The 20017-nt window shown below is 34.6% G+C and overlaps 1 protein-coding gene across 34 annotated transcripts in view; it reads left to right on the top strand.

Moving 5' to 3' along the window:
• The window catches only part of slo (calcium-activated potassium channel slo), a 382388-nt gene that overhangs the window by 118032 nt on the left and 244339 nt on the right, over positions 1-20017 (top strand). For 27 of the 34 annotated variants that reach the window (XM_089089290.1, XM_089089284.1, XM_089089276.1 and 24 more), the window contains exons 7-8: positions 4000-4091; positions 14974-15084. In XM_089089290.1, coding sequence (XP_088945416.1) covers positions 4000-4091; positions 14974-15084 — 203 coding nt within the window. The remainder of the gene's footprint in view (positions 1-3999; positions 4092-14973; positions 15085-20017) is intronic. The other 7 variants (XM_089089291.1, XM_089089264.1, XM_089089288.1 and 4 more) reach the window with 1 other exon arrangement.

Here is a 20017-nt window from a genome sequence, read left to right as displayed (position 1 = left end):
ATCAGATCAACAGTGTAGTAATGAATGCAGGAAACAGAGACATTGTATTACACTGTACCCTCTACAACAATATCCCCTGGAATGATCCCTTTTTGGAGGATTTTGCAAGGTCTCTGCCCCCGACATAAAATGTGTTTCTGCAGAAAGGTTTCCTTGACGCAGGAACTCCTTGATGCAGTTTTCAACAAATGCGAAAAAGAAAAAGCCGGGTACTTTTTGGACCCCATATTAGGACAGGCAAACTGTTTTTCAATGTTTGTTTTGCGTTGACAGCCCATTGGCCCAAAGACTTACGGATATTAGGTTTAAGCCGATCAAGAAAAATGTTTGATCCCATTTTGGGTTCCATCTTCAGGGACCCTTGCCCTCAATCTAATTTTGTTTTGTTCATATTTGTATATATATATATATATATATATATATATATATATATATATATATATATATATATATATATATATATATATATATATATATATATATATATATGTATGTATACATATATATATATATATATATATATATATATATATATATATATATATATATATATATATATATATATATATATATATATATATATATATATATATATATATATATATATATATATATATATATATATATATATATATATATATATATATATATATATATATAAATAATTTCTTAGACCACACTGCTTTTCCATTAAAAAAAAAAAAAAATTTAAACAAGAAAAACGGGTTTTAATTTTCTATAAAGCAGTGAAATATAAAACAATTAATTATACACAAATACTCCGAATATTTCGGCCCCACGTCCGGGAGCCTTTCTCAACGGAAAAAAAAAATATAAAATGAAAAAAAAAAAAAAATGTTCTTTTTAAAAAAACATAACTTAAATCAAAATAAAAAATACTAAACACATAAATATAAAGAAAAAAAAAAAAGAAAAATATAAATAAATAAGAAACAAAACTCACATATTAAATAAACACTTCCATGCACTGAATGTCAATAATGATTCAACTCGCCTCCTCACAGTATATAAATTGAAATATATTAAATAAACACTTCCATGCATTGAATGTCAATAATGATTCAACTCGCCTCCTCACATTATATAAATTGAAATATATTAAATAAACACTTCCATGCACTGAATGTCAATAATGATTCAACTCGCCTCCTCACAGTATATAAATTGAAATATAGTAAATAAACACTTCCATGCACTGAATGTCAATAATGATTCAACTCGCCTCCTCACAGTATATAAATTGAAATATATTAAATAAACACTTCCATGCACTGAATGTCAATAATGATTTAACTCGCCTCCTCACAGTATATAAATTCTATATATATATATATATGTATATATTATTATTATTTATTTATTACTCGTCAAAAAAAGGTACAAAAGACGGAGTATCAGTAAAAAAGAAAAAAAAGAAAAAAAAACACACATACACACAAAAAAAAAAAAACACAAAAAAATACATCGAACAAATTACAAAGACGAGAAACAAAACCTCAATTATATACTACACTGCAGGTGCGTAAGAAATTTTACTTTTTAAACATTTTAAACTCCCAAGTACTGAACAAACATAAGCAATATGAGCATCGTTGCCTCAAGCCACAATTGGTAAAAAATTAAACGCAAATAATCATCAGTGAATTAAAAAAAAAAAAAAAAAAAAAAAAACAGACAAGAGACGGTTCCCCGAAACCTTTTTCCCCATAGAACATCCCTCCCCCCTCCTCGCAGAAAACTTCCCTAAAGAAATTTCACCACATTTACGAATAACAAAGAGTATATGTGAACAGTGGGTAAATTGCGTACATTAAAGCACTTTTCCCAGGGCCTCTGTGGGGTCTTGTCATCACTTAAGGTTTAGCTATTGGACGTTTCAACTATGCTGAATCAAATGGGTATCTCAAAATTTTAATCTGATGTCTTTGGTGAATAGGGGGGCACGTGAGGAGGGATAGTAGCCCTTCATTCCTTTTGGTCACTAAAAAAGGACACTAGAGCATTTCTGTTTGATTGAATCCTCTCCCGATCTCCTATGACTATTGGTTCGTTATGATTGCTCGTGGGAAAAAAACAAGAAAAAAACAAACGAAAAAACAAATAAACGCGTTCTTTTTCAGGCAAAAAATACAAAATCCAACGTCTTTGTAGATCCTTGAAACCTCCACAGTAGAGTTCTGACATATGTTAAATCTTATAGTGTGATTTTCATTACGATCGTTTGAATTTTTGGGGGTTTTCCCAAATTTTTGGAAAATCAAGCAAATTCATCAGGCTCGTAGTTTTTGCTGGCAACATTAAACTGAATGAATTTCAATGCTTTTGGTGAGTCAATTGTTATTAAAATTCCATTTTCTAGAGTTTCGTTTACTATTGGACCGAGTCGCTCTTTTGGCTACTAACGGCTCGGTACCCCGAACCTACTTTCAAGTCCTACTTTGGAACCTTGGGTTTACATCTGCTTAGTATTGTAGTTTGATAAAAGTAAGTTTTTAATAAAAGTAAGAAATAAAATAACATAAAGGTAATTTCTCAATTATTTTCAAATGCTTTCTAATTTCTACTTAAAGCATTCAGCTACGCAAAAAAAAAAAATATAAAAAAAATAAAAAAGCGTATATCAAAGGAGCGAACTCTAAAATTGTTTACAAAAGTGCATATAGTATTTTGATGCTATTAATTGTGGAAGTGAAATCGGTAGATAAAGACGGGGGTTTCAAATTAGACTTTTAGAAGTCATTCTGAAAAATTTTGCACTTTTTAAAATTTGGTTCAGTGTTAAAGTACCAAGTATATTCAAAATCAAGTCAAAGTTATGAATTCAGTTAAGCGGAAGCTGACGCAACTATATACATCTTAAAAAATTACAATTCATTTTTATTGAAACAAGACTTCCATAATCAGTTATGCAGTTTTGATAATATCGGCTGCTAAATTAAAAAAAAAAACCAAAAAAAAAAGAAAGAAAAAGGTGAAAATGTTCAAAGTGTTAAAAACGACAAAAAATCTTATGATATCCTAAAAAAACTTCATAATCTGAAATAACAAAAAAAGACTTAGAAAATCGTGATTTTTAGGTAGGAATGGACCTAAGATGGTTCCAAACAGTAAAAAGTTTTTTTTTTTGTTGCACTTTAGTGTATCCATTCTACACAAGGATATTGACTATAAAATAATAATAATAATAACACTAACGGGTTTTACAGTCAAAAATGTAACCACTCGTAGAAGCCCATTAGACCGAATTTAATTTAAAAGGCAAGAATAATGACGTTCTTATAAATCAGTCAGGATACCAAACACCGAAAATTCCAGGCATTCTGTTCCGTCAGAAAATTTCTTCCACTCGATGATGGCTATGTTGAAACCAAAACCCTCCTTTTTTTAATTTCATGACTTTCAACTCCATGTACTTGATCAAAATGGCATTTTGGCGGTTCATTTATTATATTTTTTTTCCTTTATGTTTTAGCATATTTACTATTTCCTTCGTTACTATTGTCCATTCATAAAAAAAAAAATCCATCGGCCCCCATCACATGCTTGAAATAAGGAAACAGAAATACGAGCTAGGAGAAATATACACAGAAAACAAACCCAAAAAGGCCAAAAAACGTAGGCTACGTAAAAACGAATCTTTCCCAAAACTAACAGCTGAGCCAAAGAGAAAAGAGGATAAATATGCGAAGATCGGCGCCACACTAACGTTAGAAAATGTGCTGCCAGTCAAAACACAAACACAAAGGCAAGAAAATCTCTTCTAGCATTTAGAACGCAAAATATGCGCAGAGTACTTTTACTTTACCCGTATCGGTTCTTGCTTTTATTGCGCCGTCTCTTTAACCTCTATACTAACTAGTTTAGCCTAGAGTTGATTTTATCCTAGTCTCTGCGTTCTAGCATGGAGGGGTTTTTGTCTTATGTGACTCTAAAATTTTGTTAAAACCTGAATGGCTGATATGAAACTTTGCGCTACAGGCTATATTCGCAAGTTGCATACCAGAAATCATTGACCTTATTGGAACGAGACCCAAGTATGGTGGAACGCTGAAGAACGAAAGAGGTAGAAGGTAGGATGTGTCATTTATAGTGGCTTTTAAAATAGCTTACGTTTTTTGCTGAAATTCTTTTCTATTTTTGAAAAGAAGAATTTGTCTCAAGATTTGCTGAAATTCTGCAAATTTAAGGTGTCTAAAATGGCTTTTTTTTAAAGATTAAATTCGCTTGGCTTTTTATGTGTACCTTTTTATATTGGAAGTAGAACAAAAAACTTTACAAAGTAAGTGAATTTTCATTCATTAGGTTTTTTTTCATGAAAATCTATAGGCTTGGACCGTTAATGCGCAAGCAAGCTCCTTGGAATCATGTGGCTTATAAATTTTTGAAATAAAAATTGAAAATTTTGTGATATTAGAAAAACTGATTTTAAGCTCAAATTATCAGTTTGCAGAGACTTGAGTATTTAAAATTAAAAATGACAAATTTCCTTGGCTTCATATTCAGATCTTCTACATTGAAAACCGAGGAAAAACCCTTTCAGTAAAAATGAATTTTGATTTAGTCAATTTTTTTTCCATGAAACATGAAAACGTTGTCTAGTAAAATCTCAAACAGGCTGCTTGGAATCACATGGTTTTTAAATTAAAATTTTTATTTTTTACCTAGATTAAAAGAGTTGCAGGAAAGGGTTTTCACATTGAATTAATCCAAAATGTTGAATCAAATTAAAATATATTTAATAGCTTAAGAAATAATATCATATGATCTATACCCTTATTTTTCCTTCTGGAGAATCTTCTGGGTGTGCTTAGGATGCTTTAGTTGAAATCATCATGTCTAAGACCTTAGGTCAATTTTGAGTTGGATTTAATTTAACAGGGCACAAAACAGATCGTTGAATTAATTTTATAGGTAGCCTATTTCAGACCATAAAGTACTTATGGTTCATTATTTCAAGTATATTTTCCATATTTTAACATAAACTGGTGTCTAATTTTGAAAAGTAATTAAAGTCGTGGAGCAGTCGTGGAACACCATTATCAGTCAGAATTTTTTTTTTTTTTTTTTCAGTCAGAATTATTCGGTATATGCTGAACATAATTAACAGAGATTGTGGAACATCAGATACTGAACTATTGGTCAGTTGAACTGACCGGAAAAAAAGAACATGTCATCGAATTAAGGTTACATGGGATCCCCAGAAATTGCTGAACGTTGCCAAGATAAGGATAAAGATTCTCCAAAATCTTTGATGGCACAGAGGGCGTCGACGATCGTCGTCGTTCCAGTTACTGAAACCTTTTTTACAAGAGCATGTAGCGAGCCTTTAATCTAGCCTTGTAGAAGTTTGGATTGAACCCTGGGCTTAAAGGATATGTTACCAAGAATGCTTAGATATAATCAATATAATGGAGAAGACAAGAGAACTAAGATCAACGTTCCGATTCTTTTGTTCCTTATGTTCCGAATTCTATCGCAAGTCTTAACCAAAAGAGGATAAGCAATTATATTCTTTTTAATACCAAACTCCGGCATCATATGTCTTTCACTCATTTATAAAAAATGTATGAAACTAAAAAATATTGACAAAGCTTTAATAATTGGTCATTTGAGTAGAAACTTCTAATACAAATACTCGTAATAATTGCAGAGCTTATTTTGCATGACGAAAGCTTCTTTGTTTGAACCCACCTTATCTTGTACTTATAGCGCTTAACAGTTATTTTTAACATTTGCTTAGGTTAAAACCTGTAATTATCTTGAAGAATTTGAATTTCTCTCTCACTAAGTCGATTTGTATACAACTTTTTAATTACGGGCAGCATTAGACTTATGGGGTTCATGTGTGGTAGAATTAAATTTCTAATACGGGATAGTATCAAATGCTATTTTTTTTTGCCAAAGCGAATAAAGCTCTAACCTAAAATTTAAGGATGACGTTGCAGTCTTGACCTTTTCAATGGCACAATTAAAAAGAGGTAAATATTTAAAATAGAGTAACAAGTGTTTCGTAAGTAATTTCTAGACACTGTTAAGAGTCCCATACCCCGATGTGATTTCTTACCTTTTTTGTGATTTCTTTAGTCCAACAGTTGGACAACAGTCAAGACACATCTACTCAATAATAACCCGGAAACAATTGGAGGCGGATACTACTTGCTATAGTCTGGAAATGATTTAGTCTGCTATATTGGCATGGGCCTTGTCATGACTACAGATGCAAATAAGTGCCTTATATTATCGCCGCAAATCTCTGATAGTGTAATGACAGCATGGCTTCAACATATGCCGAGAAATTGGAGTAAAATAACATGCAACGCCCAACTAGTAATGCCGATGAGTCTGCCAAACACAAGTTTTATTATAATCTGTCAGGTGCACTGTCTGTCACAGATACAATCCCACAAAATCGTCACACATCTGAACAAATTAAATAATTATTTCCCATCCCAGGAAGTTCCCATTACCTTTAAATCTTTCTTTATGAAGTCCTCCCACCCAAGGCGAGGATGACCTGCTTTCCGTTTAGCCCAAGGGGGTTGGCCAAAAAGGACAATTTTTGACAATCCGTCATCCTCCATCCGCACAACGTTCCTTAGTCATCTCAACCATTCTCTCATTATAGCCCTAGAAAGTGGGATTGAACCACATTTTTCCTGCAGCCTACTGATTAAAATACGGTAAGTCAGCCGGGTTTCCAGAAAAATTTGTAGGTAATTTCTCTGGAAAATCTTCATCCGATTTTTGGAGTGCCCAGGCTTCAGAGTCACATTTGACCACTGTCTTCACTGTAGCTTTTAATATTCTAATTTCGGTTTGCAAACTTATCTTCCTATTCTTCCAAACTTTTTATAACTGGGAAAAACACTTTTAGCCTTTGCTATTCTACTTTTAGCATCTTCACTGCCCCCACCGTTTTTACTAATAATACTTCCAGGGTAAGTGAAGCTGCCCAACTGATCAATCTTTATTATAATCTGTCAAGTGCACTGTCTGTCACAGATACAATCCCACAAAATCATCACACATCTGAACGAATTAAATGGCCAACTGGCACATGGTTTGGACTAGTTGTTGGAAGGACCCCAGGCTCTGTTAAGGAAAACCAAATTCGTTTCCTGCAGCTTTGCGTAGAAAATAACCTCACTATCCCAAATATTCCCTTCAAAGAAAATATGATACTCTAAAACACTTGGTACAGCAACAACAGATAGACAGGGAAGGTGATAGACTATATCAACGTAAGTCAGAGATGAAGGTCCTCTATCACTAGCTCCCAAACGTTCAGGGGAGTCAAACTAGGCAAAACCGACCATAATACTCGTGGTTGGATCTCTTCGTACCCGTATCAAGAGAGACAAGTTAGGAGGTGAGGTTCTACTACTACTACTAACAACTCACCACAGTACCAAGCCGCCCGAGGCCAACAAAGCTACGCACGCTCCTCCTCCATACTAATCTATTCAAAAACTCTCTTTTTACACCCTCCCAGGAAGTTCCCATTACTTTTAAATCTTTCTTTATGAAGTCCTCCCACCCAAGACGAGGATGACCTGCTTTCCGTTTAGCCCAAGGGGGTTGGCCAAAAAGAACAATTTTTGGCAATCTGTCATCCTCCATCCGCACAACGTTCCTTAGTCATCTCAACCATTCTCTCACTATAGCCCTAGAAAGCGGGATTGAACCACGTTTTTTCGTGCAGCCTACTGATTAAAATACGGTAAGTCAGCCGGGTACCCAGAAAAATCTGTAGGTAATTTCTCTTGAAAACATCTAGAAAATCTTCATCCGATTTTTGGAGCGCCCAGGCTTCAGAGTCACATTTGGCCACTGTCTTCACTGTAGCTTTTAATATTCTAATTTCGGTTTGCAGACTTATCTTCCTATTCTTCCAAACTTTTTATAACTGGGAATAACACTTTTAGCCTTGGCTATTCTACTTTTAGCATCTTCAATACTCCCACCGTCTTTACTAATAATACTACCAGGGTAAGTGAAGCTGCCCACCTGATCAATCTTTTTGTTACCCAACGTCACTCTCCAGAACCTGAAATATTTAGTATTAGTAGAAAATCTACTATCGAAATCTCAAATAAATTTTGACGCCTCCAGTCCCCAATCTGATTCTGAAGAAGCTTGGGAAACATCCAAGCATAATTTCATGAAACGAGCTGCGTCCTGTGTTGGTCGAAGGCAAGCACACTGTCCATTGGCTATCATATGAAATACTAAAGGTCATTAAACAACACCGTCAAGCTCGCCTCAGTGGGAATCTACCTTCAAACTGCAAGCTGAATTGGGTGAGAAATAATCTCGTCCATTGTGACGAGAAACAGTTTCATTTATGACAAGGCCAAAGAGCTGGAATATACCGTCGGTATAGATGACACTCGGGCACTGCGTAGACATCTGTGCTAACTTATCTTCGGGGAACCCACTTCTGTTAGCTCTCTAGCTGCCTCCCCTCCCACGGTCCCCCCTTGCCAGTTAAAACAGACCAGCTTGACAGAAGCAGAGACTACTTCTCCACTCTCCTCAGTGTCGACGATGTTTCATCTCCTGAACCGGATGGAATAGGAAAAGGATAGCTTGCGCCTTCAATTCCATTTGACAGCTATGATCAAGATCCTTTTTCTCTAAAAAAATAAAACGGCATAGCATTACTTTGCTTGCCTGCTAAACTTTTTGAAAAGATCCTCGTCGGCAAGTACTCCATGAATCTTTATTCAGACTCTAAAAGCAGAATTCATGCTCGGTCGCCCCACAAGAGGGAACTATTAGTGATAAAAAAGACGCAAAATATTGAAGTGAAAGCATTCACAGCCTTTTTCAACTCCAAAGCTGCTTTTGACTCTGAGGATAGGGAGTATCTGTGACTCATAATTAGAACAAACAGTCTAAGCCAGAAGCCCACTTTCTCTTTGATAAATTGTGTGAACAAACGACAACCCGTATAAAATCAATGGGGAGCGTAGCCAGTTATTCAATATTTTTTACAGGAGCTTGACAGGGATGAGCTGCAACTCCCAAACTTTTCTTTGCATCATTGACTATGTGATGATGAGGATGAGTACCCCAGTGAACTTAGATCTGAACTTCAGTGACACACTCTTGAGTAACGTTGACTATACTGATGACTTCGCAGTTATGACAAACACCCTTGAAGGACTTTTTATTTTTCTAACAGGCAGGAGAGAATCAAAATCAGCTAAAGAAAAACAAAAAATAATTTTACTGATCCACAATATAGTTCTTAAAACAAATTGATCAGTTTCTGAATTTTCATACTGGCCAATAACAAGTCAATGTCTTTTTGTTGTTAGATCTTGGATTACTTCTCAGAGGTAGGATGCTGTTGTGTCGTGTGTAAATCTTAATTAAAAAATTAGTTTGTTTCAAACAAAATCAATGACAAATTGTCAAAAATATTTCCTAGAAGTCTCTAAGAAGGCATGTTCCTTAGATAAACTTAACATCAATGAAAAAATAAAAGAACTGATCCATTTGAAACTAAAACTTTTTTGCCTTGGAAAGAAAGATGATGCCTTAGCCCTCCATAAACAAATAAAGAAAGAAATACGCCGTGCTGTTTCTCGCTATGGTAAGAATAAATTGAATTGCTTAAAACAGAGTAAACCTCAGCAAGGTTTAAGAAAGTGAAAGAAATAGGGGGTTGCTCGTGCAAGAACCTTGATTTTCTTCTGGATGAACCGCCTGAACAGACAGCCAATAAGCTTAAGAAACACCTAGCTAGTATTGTGCAAACGTTCCCCCTTCTCTTGGAAAGCCATCTAATTCCTGAAACTTCAAAAGATAAAATACTGGAAATTTCAGCGAAGCAAATAATAGAAAAAGTACAAAAACCGAAAAAACTAGTATTTGTCCCATTGATATCCCAATTGATCTAATCAAAGCATTCCCTGATAAACTATCAACACCCCTTGTTAGTATTTTAATGAGATCAGTAATTTTGGATGTTACCCGTCGTGCTGGAAGATGGGTTATATTAGTCGAATCCGAAAGAAGGGAGGCCTGAAGGACTTTACTGGAGTACGACAAATCACCTTGACCCCAGTTTTCTTAAAAATGTACGAGGGTTTCTTAGCTAATGGGCTAGAGTCAGAGATTCTAAAACTTATTGACTTACAACTGTTTGGAAACATGAAAGAGACATTTACTTTGCACTACCTTCTTGACGGAAGTTAGTCTTCTTGACACCGTTCTTAAAAACATTGAAATTCCTTATACTTGGTTGAAAATTTTAGCAGATGATCTCCGGAAAGCGTTCGATTTAATTGACCACAGTATCCTTGTAAATAAACTGCTGACGAAGTTTCAAGCGAGTCACTTTCTAGTTAGAATTGTTGTCTCCATTTTAACAAATCGTTCTCAAGTGCTTAAATATAAAAATGTCTATTCCGATCACCTTCCTAGCTTTTGCGGGGTCCCCTAGGGAACCCCATTGGGTCCCCCAGGGAACCCCGTTGGGTCCCATTTTATTACTTATAATGGTTAATAGCCTCAAGCTGACCACACAGAGCGATGGAAGTTCGTGGACGACCTGTCTATACTTGAGGTTTGTCGACGAGATATTAAAAGCTCAATTATGCCATTACTTGAAGATGTCACACAGGAGGCTTATTTGTCACAGATGAAAGTTAACGGTAATAAATAGTCAGTTATATCAGTTAATGTTTTAAAATCAACCCCTTATTTCTCAAGCCCCATTCTTTTCAAAATATCTGTCACGTGCATTAAACTATTTGGGATGACAATTACTGCTGACTTGAAGGGGGATGCCCATGTTCGACACATCCTTAAACAAGCTTCCCCTGCAGTTTCCTTTCTAAAAATTTTGATAAAACTTTATTATTATTTTATTCGGCCACTACTGGGGTTTACTTGTCCAGTATGGTATTTCGGTCTTTCTTCAGAGCATATTTATAAGATTGTCCAAAAACGAGCATTTAGAATCATAAATGGTGACGGGAAGGTTCCCGATCATTATCTACTAAGTATGTTCAAGATCACCACGTTGGCCGAGAGAAGTAATCTCCTGTGCCCTCGTCTCGGTATCAAGAACATGTCTTATCTTCATTTACGTTCCATCATCCCCTAACCCTAACTTCCAGCCCGCAACAGACCGTCCGGTATAAAATCCCAAAAAGTCCCCAAACTTACTCCCATCCCTGCTAAACATGAAAGATATCAGAAGAGTTTTGTTCCGAGTTTTGTTGAGTTGTATAATAGCCAGGAAAAACAGTCATTTATTTCATTGTTCTTTATTTATTTTTTTTCTTTTCTGACCTTTTAATTTATATATATATATATATATATATATATATATATATATATATATATATATATATATATATATATATATATATATATATATATATATATATATATATATAAATATATATATATATATATATATATATATATATATATATATATATATATATATATATATATATATATATATATATTATATATATATATATATATATATATATATATATATATATATATATATATATATATATATATATATATATAAGCATGAAAAACGATCTAGATAGGTTAGAAGTCTGAAAACTTCGCCAAGAGCCTTACTTTTGGTGTTTGCAAATGATGTCATGTACCATGTTAGTGCGTCATATAAACATTTCTTATGACATTACATAAGCATTTTATTATATGATGTCATGCATAGCATAAATAAGATTGTTGAGTTTCCAAAGCATCAGTTATTTATATAATTTTACGTCTGTTGGAAGGCCCAAAAAACGAAAATTTTTAGTTGCAGTTACTATAAATAATGATTCTTTGGAACCAACACCTGAACAATCAAACTTAATAAGATGTGAAAATCGACATTCTGGGCCATCAATTGTGACAATGCAAATACGGTTAGCTAAAGCAAAGGTCATTGCTAAATTGTCTGAAGTAATCAAAACCCAAAAAGGTGTCAAAAATGAAATGAAGAGCAAAGAGACGGGCGGTTAGAAGATATATAAAACGACAATTAGAGCGTGTCAAAAATAAAAATTAAGAGCAAAGACACACACGGTTAGAAGACATGCGACAACGAGCATGTGAGCGAGTCAAAAATGAAAATTAAAAGCAAAGACACACGTGGGGTTGGCGTGTCAAAAATGAAAATGAAGAGCAACTACACACGCGGTTAGAAGACATGCGACACCGAGCATTGGAGCAAGTCAAAAATGAAAATGGAGACCAACCTGGACAATGAGACTTGAAACCTGTCAAAATTGAAAATGATAGCGATGATGATTGGGTTTGTGATTTTTGTATTGATAAGGTCATCAATGCCAACCATGCCTTTGTTAAAAAAAAACAAAGGTTTGACGATATGTATTTTATAATGACGAAAGACTAGCCGAGGTAAAACAAACCAAACAAATTGAAAATGATAGAGATGATGATTAGGTTTTACACCACCTGAAAAATTAAATGAAACAAAGGTTCTGCGATGAAACAAAGGTTCTGTCTTTCATAATGACAAAAGACAAGCCGAAGCAAAAGTTAAATGTCCAATAAAAACACGTAATTGTACAAGGGCACTACTTCTAATTTATGGTCCATTTGAACGTCATGACATCAATAAAAGGCTTAAATTGTCTGTGTTTAGATAACAAGTGACAATGAAAATCCATATATAGAAGCCTTCCGTGTACCGAATGCCGCCAAATCTAATTCAAATTCGGCAACCATGCTATAAAAGAAATTTAAATTATTTTCTATTCTCTCATCTCTTTAAACCACACCCTCCTGCATTCAAATTATGTCAAAACCAATTAGCAGTCATGAAGGACTTCAACTACCTAGGCTTCATTATGTCAAGTGATCAAGCAGTCGATAGTAAAGTGAATGCACGAATCACCAAATCATCTTCTGTTCAAGGGCAGAACAGCTCAACAAAACCTGGTGCAAACCTGTTGTCAGCCGGTTCACAAAGATGTAAGTACTCAATGTATCTCCAGGTTCAGTCCTATTATACAGCAAAGAAATCTGGTCAAAAATCCCAACGATTTTGAGCAAGCTGGATGCAACTGGATCCCAAACAGAAGGACTACAAAGATAAGGGGGAAGCAGCTGGTGCGATTTTTTCAGCAGTGTCAACCTTCTGAACCGGCAAACGGCAAATGTATTTGACGATGCATTTGCTATTTTCTTAAAAATAGCACAGTGTATGCTGAGATGGCATGGTCATCTTCTCTGAATACTAAAAGAAACCCCGTGTCACCTCACCCACGATTTCAACCCCGAGGCCACTTCATGGAAACGACCACTGGCCTTTCAAGAATGGGAAGCTCCAGAGGGTACGAACCCTTAAAAATTCCACAAAACCAAAATAAATCAAGCCTTTGTAACTGCTCAAACTCGTCGCAGTAGTTTTCTTAATATCGATACCTATCTAGTCTAATGAAAAAAGGTTATCATGGTTAGGTTACATTCCACGCGTGAAGGATAACTGGTTGCCATGGAACAGATTGTAAAACTCTAAAAGGATGTGATGAAGAGAGAGAGTAGACATAGCTTATTAGCCCTGAGGTTTAGTGATGTAATGAATGTTAGTGGGCGTGGAATTAAAAAGGTGCTTTGTCGATTAGAAAGCCTGTTCATAAGAGTCCTTGCGTGAAAAAGGGATTGTTAGTCACAGCGAGAAAACCGAAATTACTTTGAGTTTTCTTCACTCTTCTGCAAAATGTAAGCTCTGTAACAGAATAGAACTATATATAGCTAATTATCAGGTCATGTCGCTAATACATAGTTCGTTATTTTTTGGTCAGGAGAAAAAAAAGAAATTAACTTTTTTGTATAAATTGTTTAAAATTTTAAATTTAAATATAATTTTAAATTTAACAAATTTAAAGAAAGTAATCCTTAGTTCGACGTCCCTACTATTGTAAGGCGTCGACAGGCTGAATCTCCGAGGGATACAAAAAAAGATAAAAAAAGAAGAAAAGCCTGGAATGTTTTGAAATGAATTATATTATTAAGGCAAATTTAATTTTTATTGGTGATAAAGAGCTAAATAAAAAGAATACTATTTCTTTTGAAATTTTGTAAAATGATAGAATAAATCTGTGGACATGTTATTATTATATTTACTTGTATGTAGTTTTCGATGCTATTGAGTTTACTCAAGAAGGGTGCATGAGCTATGCACATTTTGTTGTGTATTATGTGGTGGCAATGATTTTTTCTTAAGTGCTTGGTGTTTCCAGGCAGAAATATTAGTGGGGCTCTCTTTTCAGAAATACTTTGACTTAGGCGATCATTTTAGCAATTTAATATATTTTCGGCAATGATTTTTTCTTAAATACTTAGTGTTTCCTGGCAGAAATATTAGCGGGGCTCCTTTTTCAGAAATATTTTGATTTTGGCGATCATTTTAGCAATGTATCTTTTTTCGGCAATGATTTTTCTTGAATACTTAGTGTTTCCAGGCAGAAATATTAGTGGGGCTCCTTTTCAAAAATATTTTGATTTTCACAAATATTCTAGCAATGTAATATCTTTTTGGTGTAATTTGAGTGTTTTTTTTCAAACTCTTACCCCACCTCTCCATCACAAACCCAAATTTCGCCACTCCTATTCATTCTAAGCAAATGGTGTAAATTACACCATGTTTCACATTTTATCATTTTTCCCCATCTCTACAAATAAAAAAAAATAAATAACTTTTTGCCTATTGCGGCACTACTACTAGCTTATACTTTTAGCAGGACCAGAAGTTTTCCACTACACTCGGGACTTGGAAATCAGATGTTTTGTGGGAATTTTTTCTTGACCGTTTGTTTAACTGAGTGTAACAATTTAAATTTTTATACATTTTTCCTCTAGTTTAAGTTTAAACGAATAATCCTTGTATTTATTGCAATATTTTATTCCCTAAAGAGATTCAATTAATTCCCTATTTAGGCATATTGTTGTTTGCGGGCATATTACCTATGAATCAGTTTCCCACTTCCTGAAGGATTTCCTTCACGAAGATAGAGAAGATGTTGATGTCGAAGTTGTTTTCCTTCATAGGTAAGTCTAGATTTTTTCCTTCATAGGTAAGTCAAGATATTTTCCTTCATAGAAAAGTCAAGATTTTTTTCCTTCACAGGTAAGTGCAAGCACAAGTTTATTTTTACTTGTATAAGTGTAAAACTATTATGTTTCTATTTAAATTGATACACTAACAGGTCAAATGAATAAAGGTATGATAATCAGTTACAATGATTAATTGAAGATGAATTAAAGCCGAAAATTGAATGATAAATGAATGAAATGGTAGTAAACCAAAGCAGGTAAACAATGATGTTAAAATAATTTTTTTTTAATTTGTTGGATAAAAATGAACTTACTATTCTGTGATACTTCTAGCAGCAGTCGTATAAGTCGATGAAATTTTAGCACAAAAGATAATTTTACGTTGTAAATAGCCTACAAAGTTGTTTTTTGGTCAATAGAACTAGGGAAAAAACTAAAAATTAAGAGAGGGGTATTTGCTGATTATACATCTGCTCTAGATTTGAAGGAATTTCTATTTGGCTTAGTTCTAATTTCTTCTAACTAAAATTTAAGGCTGGTAAGGAGAAAATTGGAAAACAAAACCATCACTGGAATGCTTTGGAGCTGGAGTTTCAAGATTATGTTCGGATAATTACAGAATGCAAATTCTAAATGAATAAAGTCGTGCCAAAATGACCCAGCTTACAGATACCTTGAACTGGGAGCAATAGGTTTGAGCATATCAACTACAGACAGAAAAACTAGAATATCCATAATATGAATTCCATGTAAACTTTCAATACAGAATACTGAAAGAGAAGCATATCAATCGAACAATTTCTAAGAATATAAAATTCTTGTTTGTATATCAGGAAAATTAGTGTTTCTGTACTATTACATTATTTTATGTATGCTCTCTGGGGAGCAATTTCTAAAATATTTCTATTGTCTCCGATGTTTCAGAGTTAAACCAATTTGCTGATTTCAAAAATGTAGTTGGTTTTCCTCTACCACATCAAGTTTTTTCGGTACACATAAGGTATAAATTTTAGACAATCAATTCGAGATGACATCGTAACAACCAAAGATCCAACTTTTAGTTTAAAGCTATATATGCCCTGTAATAAGTTTTATAAGTCACTTCTATGGTGGACAAGTCGAATTTATATTCACCATGAGATGCAAGGTCTACAGTTCAATCCCAGCTGCCAGAGGACTTATTTAGGACTATCCAAAAAATCTTTAGAGCAGCATCAAGAGTACACGTAAAAACCTTGCTTGAACCAAGGGCTAACAAATGACAGTTGATAGGGTCAAATATTTTTATTTGACAGTGAAAAATAATATCTGGATATTTTTGTCGCATATACATATGGTCGCAAATTTGGTCACCTATGATGGCCGTCTTCAAAGTGATCAGAGCGTAGCAACCCCCCCCCCCATACACACAAACACGTAGTTTTTTCACGAGACGTATTCAATAGATATTTTGAGGCAGTTCTTTTATTCAAAATAGTTCAAATCATATAACAAGGCTTCTGAGGTTGATACAAACCACCAGAGCCCGAGGGTGAGGTTAGGTTATGCACCTAGGACATCTAAGGTTCATATCGAAGGGGTCGTTGTATGAACTTTAGAGGTGGCTCGTTTGTTGAAACTGGAAGTTCAAGTTCTCTTTCAAAAGTCAATAGTGTTGGAGGTCAATTACCCCCCCCCCCCACGCAACTACCACTCTTTTCACCAAATGTAGCTGATTAAAATTGTGCGATGGCAATTTTGTTTAAAACAGCCAAAGAACATAAAACAATACCTCCAGGGTTGGCACGAGAAGTTATGCCCTGGAAGCATATAAGGTTTATATAGAATGGGTGGCCGTATTAAATTCAGATGGCTCTCATTTGATTTTAAATTGGAAGTTACAGTGCCCTTTTTAAGAGTCAAAGGGATTTGAGAGAACAATCCCCCCCCCATGCCCATCATTTCCCATAACAAACATCCAAACACAATTTTAAGACATCAATTGCTGAAAGTTTCAGTAATTATGTGTAGCAATAGTTGTAATAGCAGTAGTAGCATTAATAGCAATATGGAAATAGCACCTTTTTTTCAACATTCGTTCGACACACAGTGAAATTTTTTACCTTCAACCGGTCCTAAAGCATTGCTGATACTGCCTCTTGACAACCTATATGGCCATAGTGTGTTTCAATTTATTTCAATACAGTCACAATATTGCCCAACATTTTCGCCTTAATACCCTTAGGTTTATTCGTAGTAACAGTAGCACCAGTAGTTATAGTAGTAGCAGTAGGAGTACAGTTAATAGTAGTAGTCATAACTTTAGTAGCAGTAGTAGTATTAGCAGTAATAATAATAGTCGCAGGAGTCGTAGTTATAGTTGTAGGAGTAGAAGCAGTTGCATTATAATGCAAATATTGTCTTTTGGTTAGTTCAATATTCCCCACAACAAGCGTTGTAAGTTTTGATTTCACACACGAAACTGTTCCTAAGATATTTCTCATACGCTCGACAATCTGCATACGGATGGTGGGTTGTCATTCGTACAACACAAATATTCTCTGAAAATTTCACCTTCATAGGTTGCGGATTTTGAACTAGCCAGAAGACACTCTGTGTATACATTTAATGCTGCTTCTACGGTCACTGTAACTAAAGACACAAATGGCATTAAGTTAAAACTCCTAGGGAACGTTTAGGGGGAGTTTCAATTAAACAAAAAAACTATATGCATGCATGTATTAAAAGGGCATATAAGTAATATTGGGCATATAAGGATAAAGCCAGCGATGCTCATGCTCTATCGTAGCTAGTAATACCATTGATATTTTAAAGGAGCTAATTTGATTGAAAATTCAAAGTTGTAGTGCCCTCTTAAGAGGCAAAAGTGATTGGAGGGCAATCAACCCTCCTCTTTAGCTCATAATTTTCCAGAAACTTCCAATAAAAATTTAAGAAATCCATTTTGTTCAGCATAGCTGAACAGTCTAGCAGCTATATCTCTAGGGTTATTGGGTAGATCAACCCCCCACAGCTATGTAATTTGGCTATTATGCTTAAAAACTAAATGTTGCTTTAAAATTAAATCAAAACGCACTGTTTGTATGCTGGTTGCCAATAAGACATCTCAGCAATATACCAAGAACGACTGACGGTATTAAGCCTAAACTTTCGGGGTTACTTCTATTACTACTTCCACTTTTAATATTTTACTAAATCAAATTAGTGTAAGCGTATCCAGGCTGTGAAAGAGCATAGACATAATTTTTTGGGAATGGTATTAAGTTTTATTGATCAGGTCAACTAGAGGATGTATATGACTAAATTAAACAGTTGACCAAACTAAATGACCAAACTATTTGTGTCATTATTTTCAAAAGGGTTTTTGTTGTTAATAATTGCTGAAAAGTTTCTCCAGTATGCAAATAGCATACCAGATTTTAAATTCTTGAATAAAAACCAGAAAGGTTCAAACTATTATTTAATTTTTCCCAGAAAAAGACTATCAAACAGTTCGTGGTAACGAACTGAAAGTAAGGAGCGACCCGGCTCAATAGTAACCAATACTCTAAAAAACGGAATTTTGATACCAAGAGAAGAATCAAAAGAATCAGACGCTTATGCTGATTTCACATATATGAGTTTCATCAAGTTTAGTCTTACCCATTACAATTTACGAGCCTGAGAAAATTGGTCTTATTTTCGAAAAAAGGGAGAAACACCCCCTAAAAGCCATTGAACCTTAATGAAAATCACACCACCAGATTCAGCGTATCAGATAGCCCTACTGAAGAGGTTTCAAGCTCCTATCTGCAAAAATGTGGAATTTTGTATTTTTCCCAGAAGAATGATCACGGATGCGTATTTATTTATTTTTTTTTGGATTTTTTTTCCCAGGCATGATTGTATCGACCCAATGGTCCTAAAATATTGCAAGTGTGCTCATTTGAACGGAAATTAAAAGTTATAGTGCCTTCTTAAGTGACCGAAAAAATGGAGGGTAACAAGGCCCCCTCTGACGCTCTTTTTTTCCTGAAGTCTCTTGATCAAAATTTTGAGATGGCCATTTTGTTTAACAGGGTTGAAAAAAAAACTATGTCTTTGGGGATGACTTAATCCCCTAAAGTCCCCGGAGGAAGGGCTGCAAGTTATAAGCTTTGCCCAATGTTTACATATAGTATTCATTATTGGGAAGTATACAAAGGTTTTCAGGGGGAGCTTTTTTCTGGTAGTGGGGGGGGGAAGGTTGGGGGTTACGTGGGGGGATATTTCCATGGAGGAAGTTTTCATGGGGGAAGGGACATTGCTATGAAGGGGTGCCGAATTTCCCAGCGTTATTTAAAAACGATCTGAAATGAAATAAAAACAAGTTTTTTCAACTGAAAGTAAGGAGCAACATCAAAACTTAAAACGAACAGAAATTATTACGTAAACGAGGTGGTTTGTCCCCTAGTCAATACCTCACTCTTTACGCTGAACTTTTTTTAGTACTTTCATAAGAGCTATTTATTCTAATTAAACGGCCTTTGTGATTAAGGGGGCATTCTCAAAGAATTGGAACAAAATCTGAACTTCAGCGTAAAGAGTGAGGTATTGACTAGGGGGTGAACCCCGTAATATAAGTAATAAAAATATACGCATACAGAAGTTAGTTACGTAAGTTAATTCGTAAGCTACGTATACTTATTACCAATAAAAACGTTCGTAAATAAAATTAAAAGTTCTAGTGCCCTTTTTAAGGAGCCCAAAAATTGGAGGGCAACTAGGCCGTCTCCTCCACCCCCTTTTCTCAAAACGTCCGATCAAAATTTTGAGAAAGGCATATAGCCAAAAAAAAGTAAAACTAATGTTTAAATTTCGTTTGAATTATTCATGTACGGTGAGCCAAAATCAAAACCTGCATTAATTCAAAAAAGTTCAGAAATTCAATAAAAATGCACGTTTTTTT

Source organism: Artemia sp. Qi Xiang Cuo, chromosome 5, assembly GCF_049724085.1.
Source record: "Artemia sp. Qi Xiang Cuo chromosome 5, ASM4972408v1, whole genome shotgun sequence".
In the NCBI taxonomy this organism is placed as follows: domain Eukaryota; kingdom Metazoa; phylum Arthropoda; class Branchiopoda; order Anostraca; family Artemiidae; genus Artemia; species Artemia sp. Qi Xiang Cuo.
Note: the sequence above shows the minus strand (reverse complement) of the source record. Positions and strands in the feature narration are given on the sequence as shown.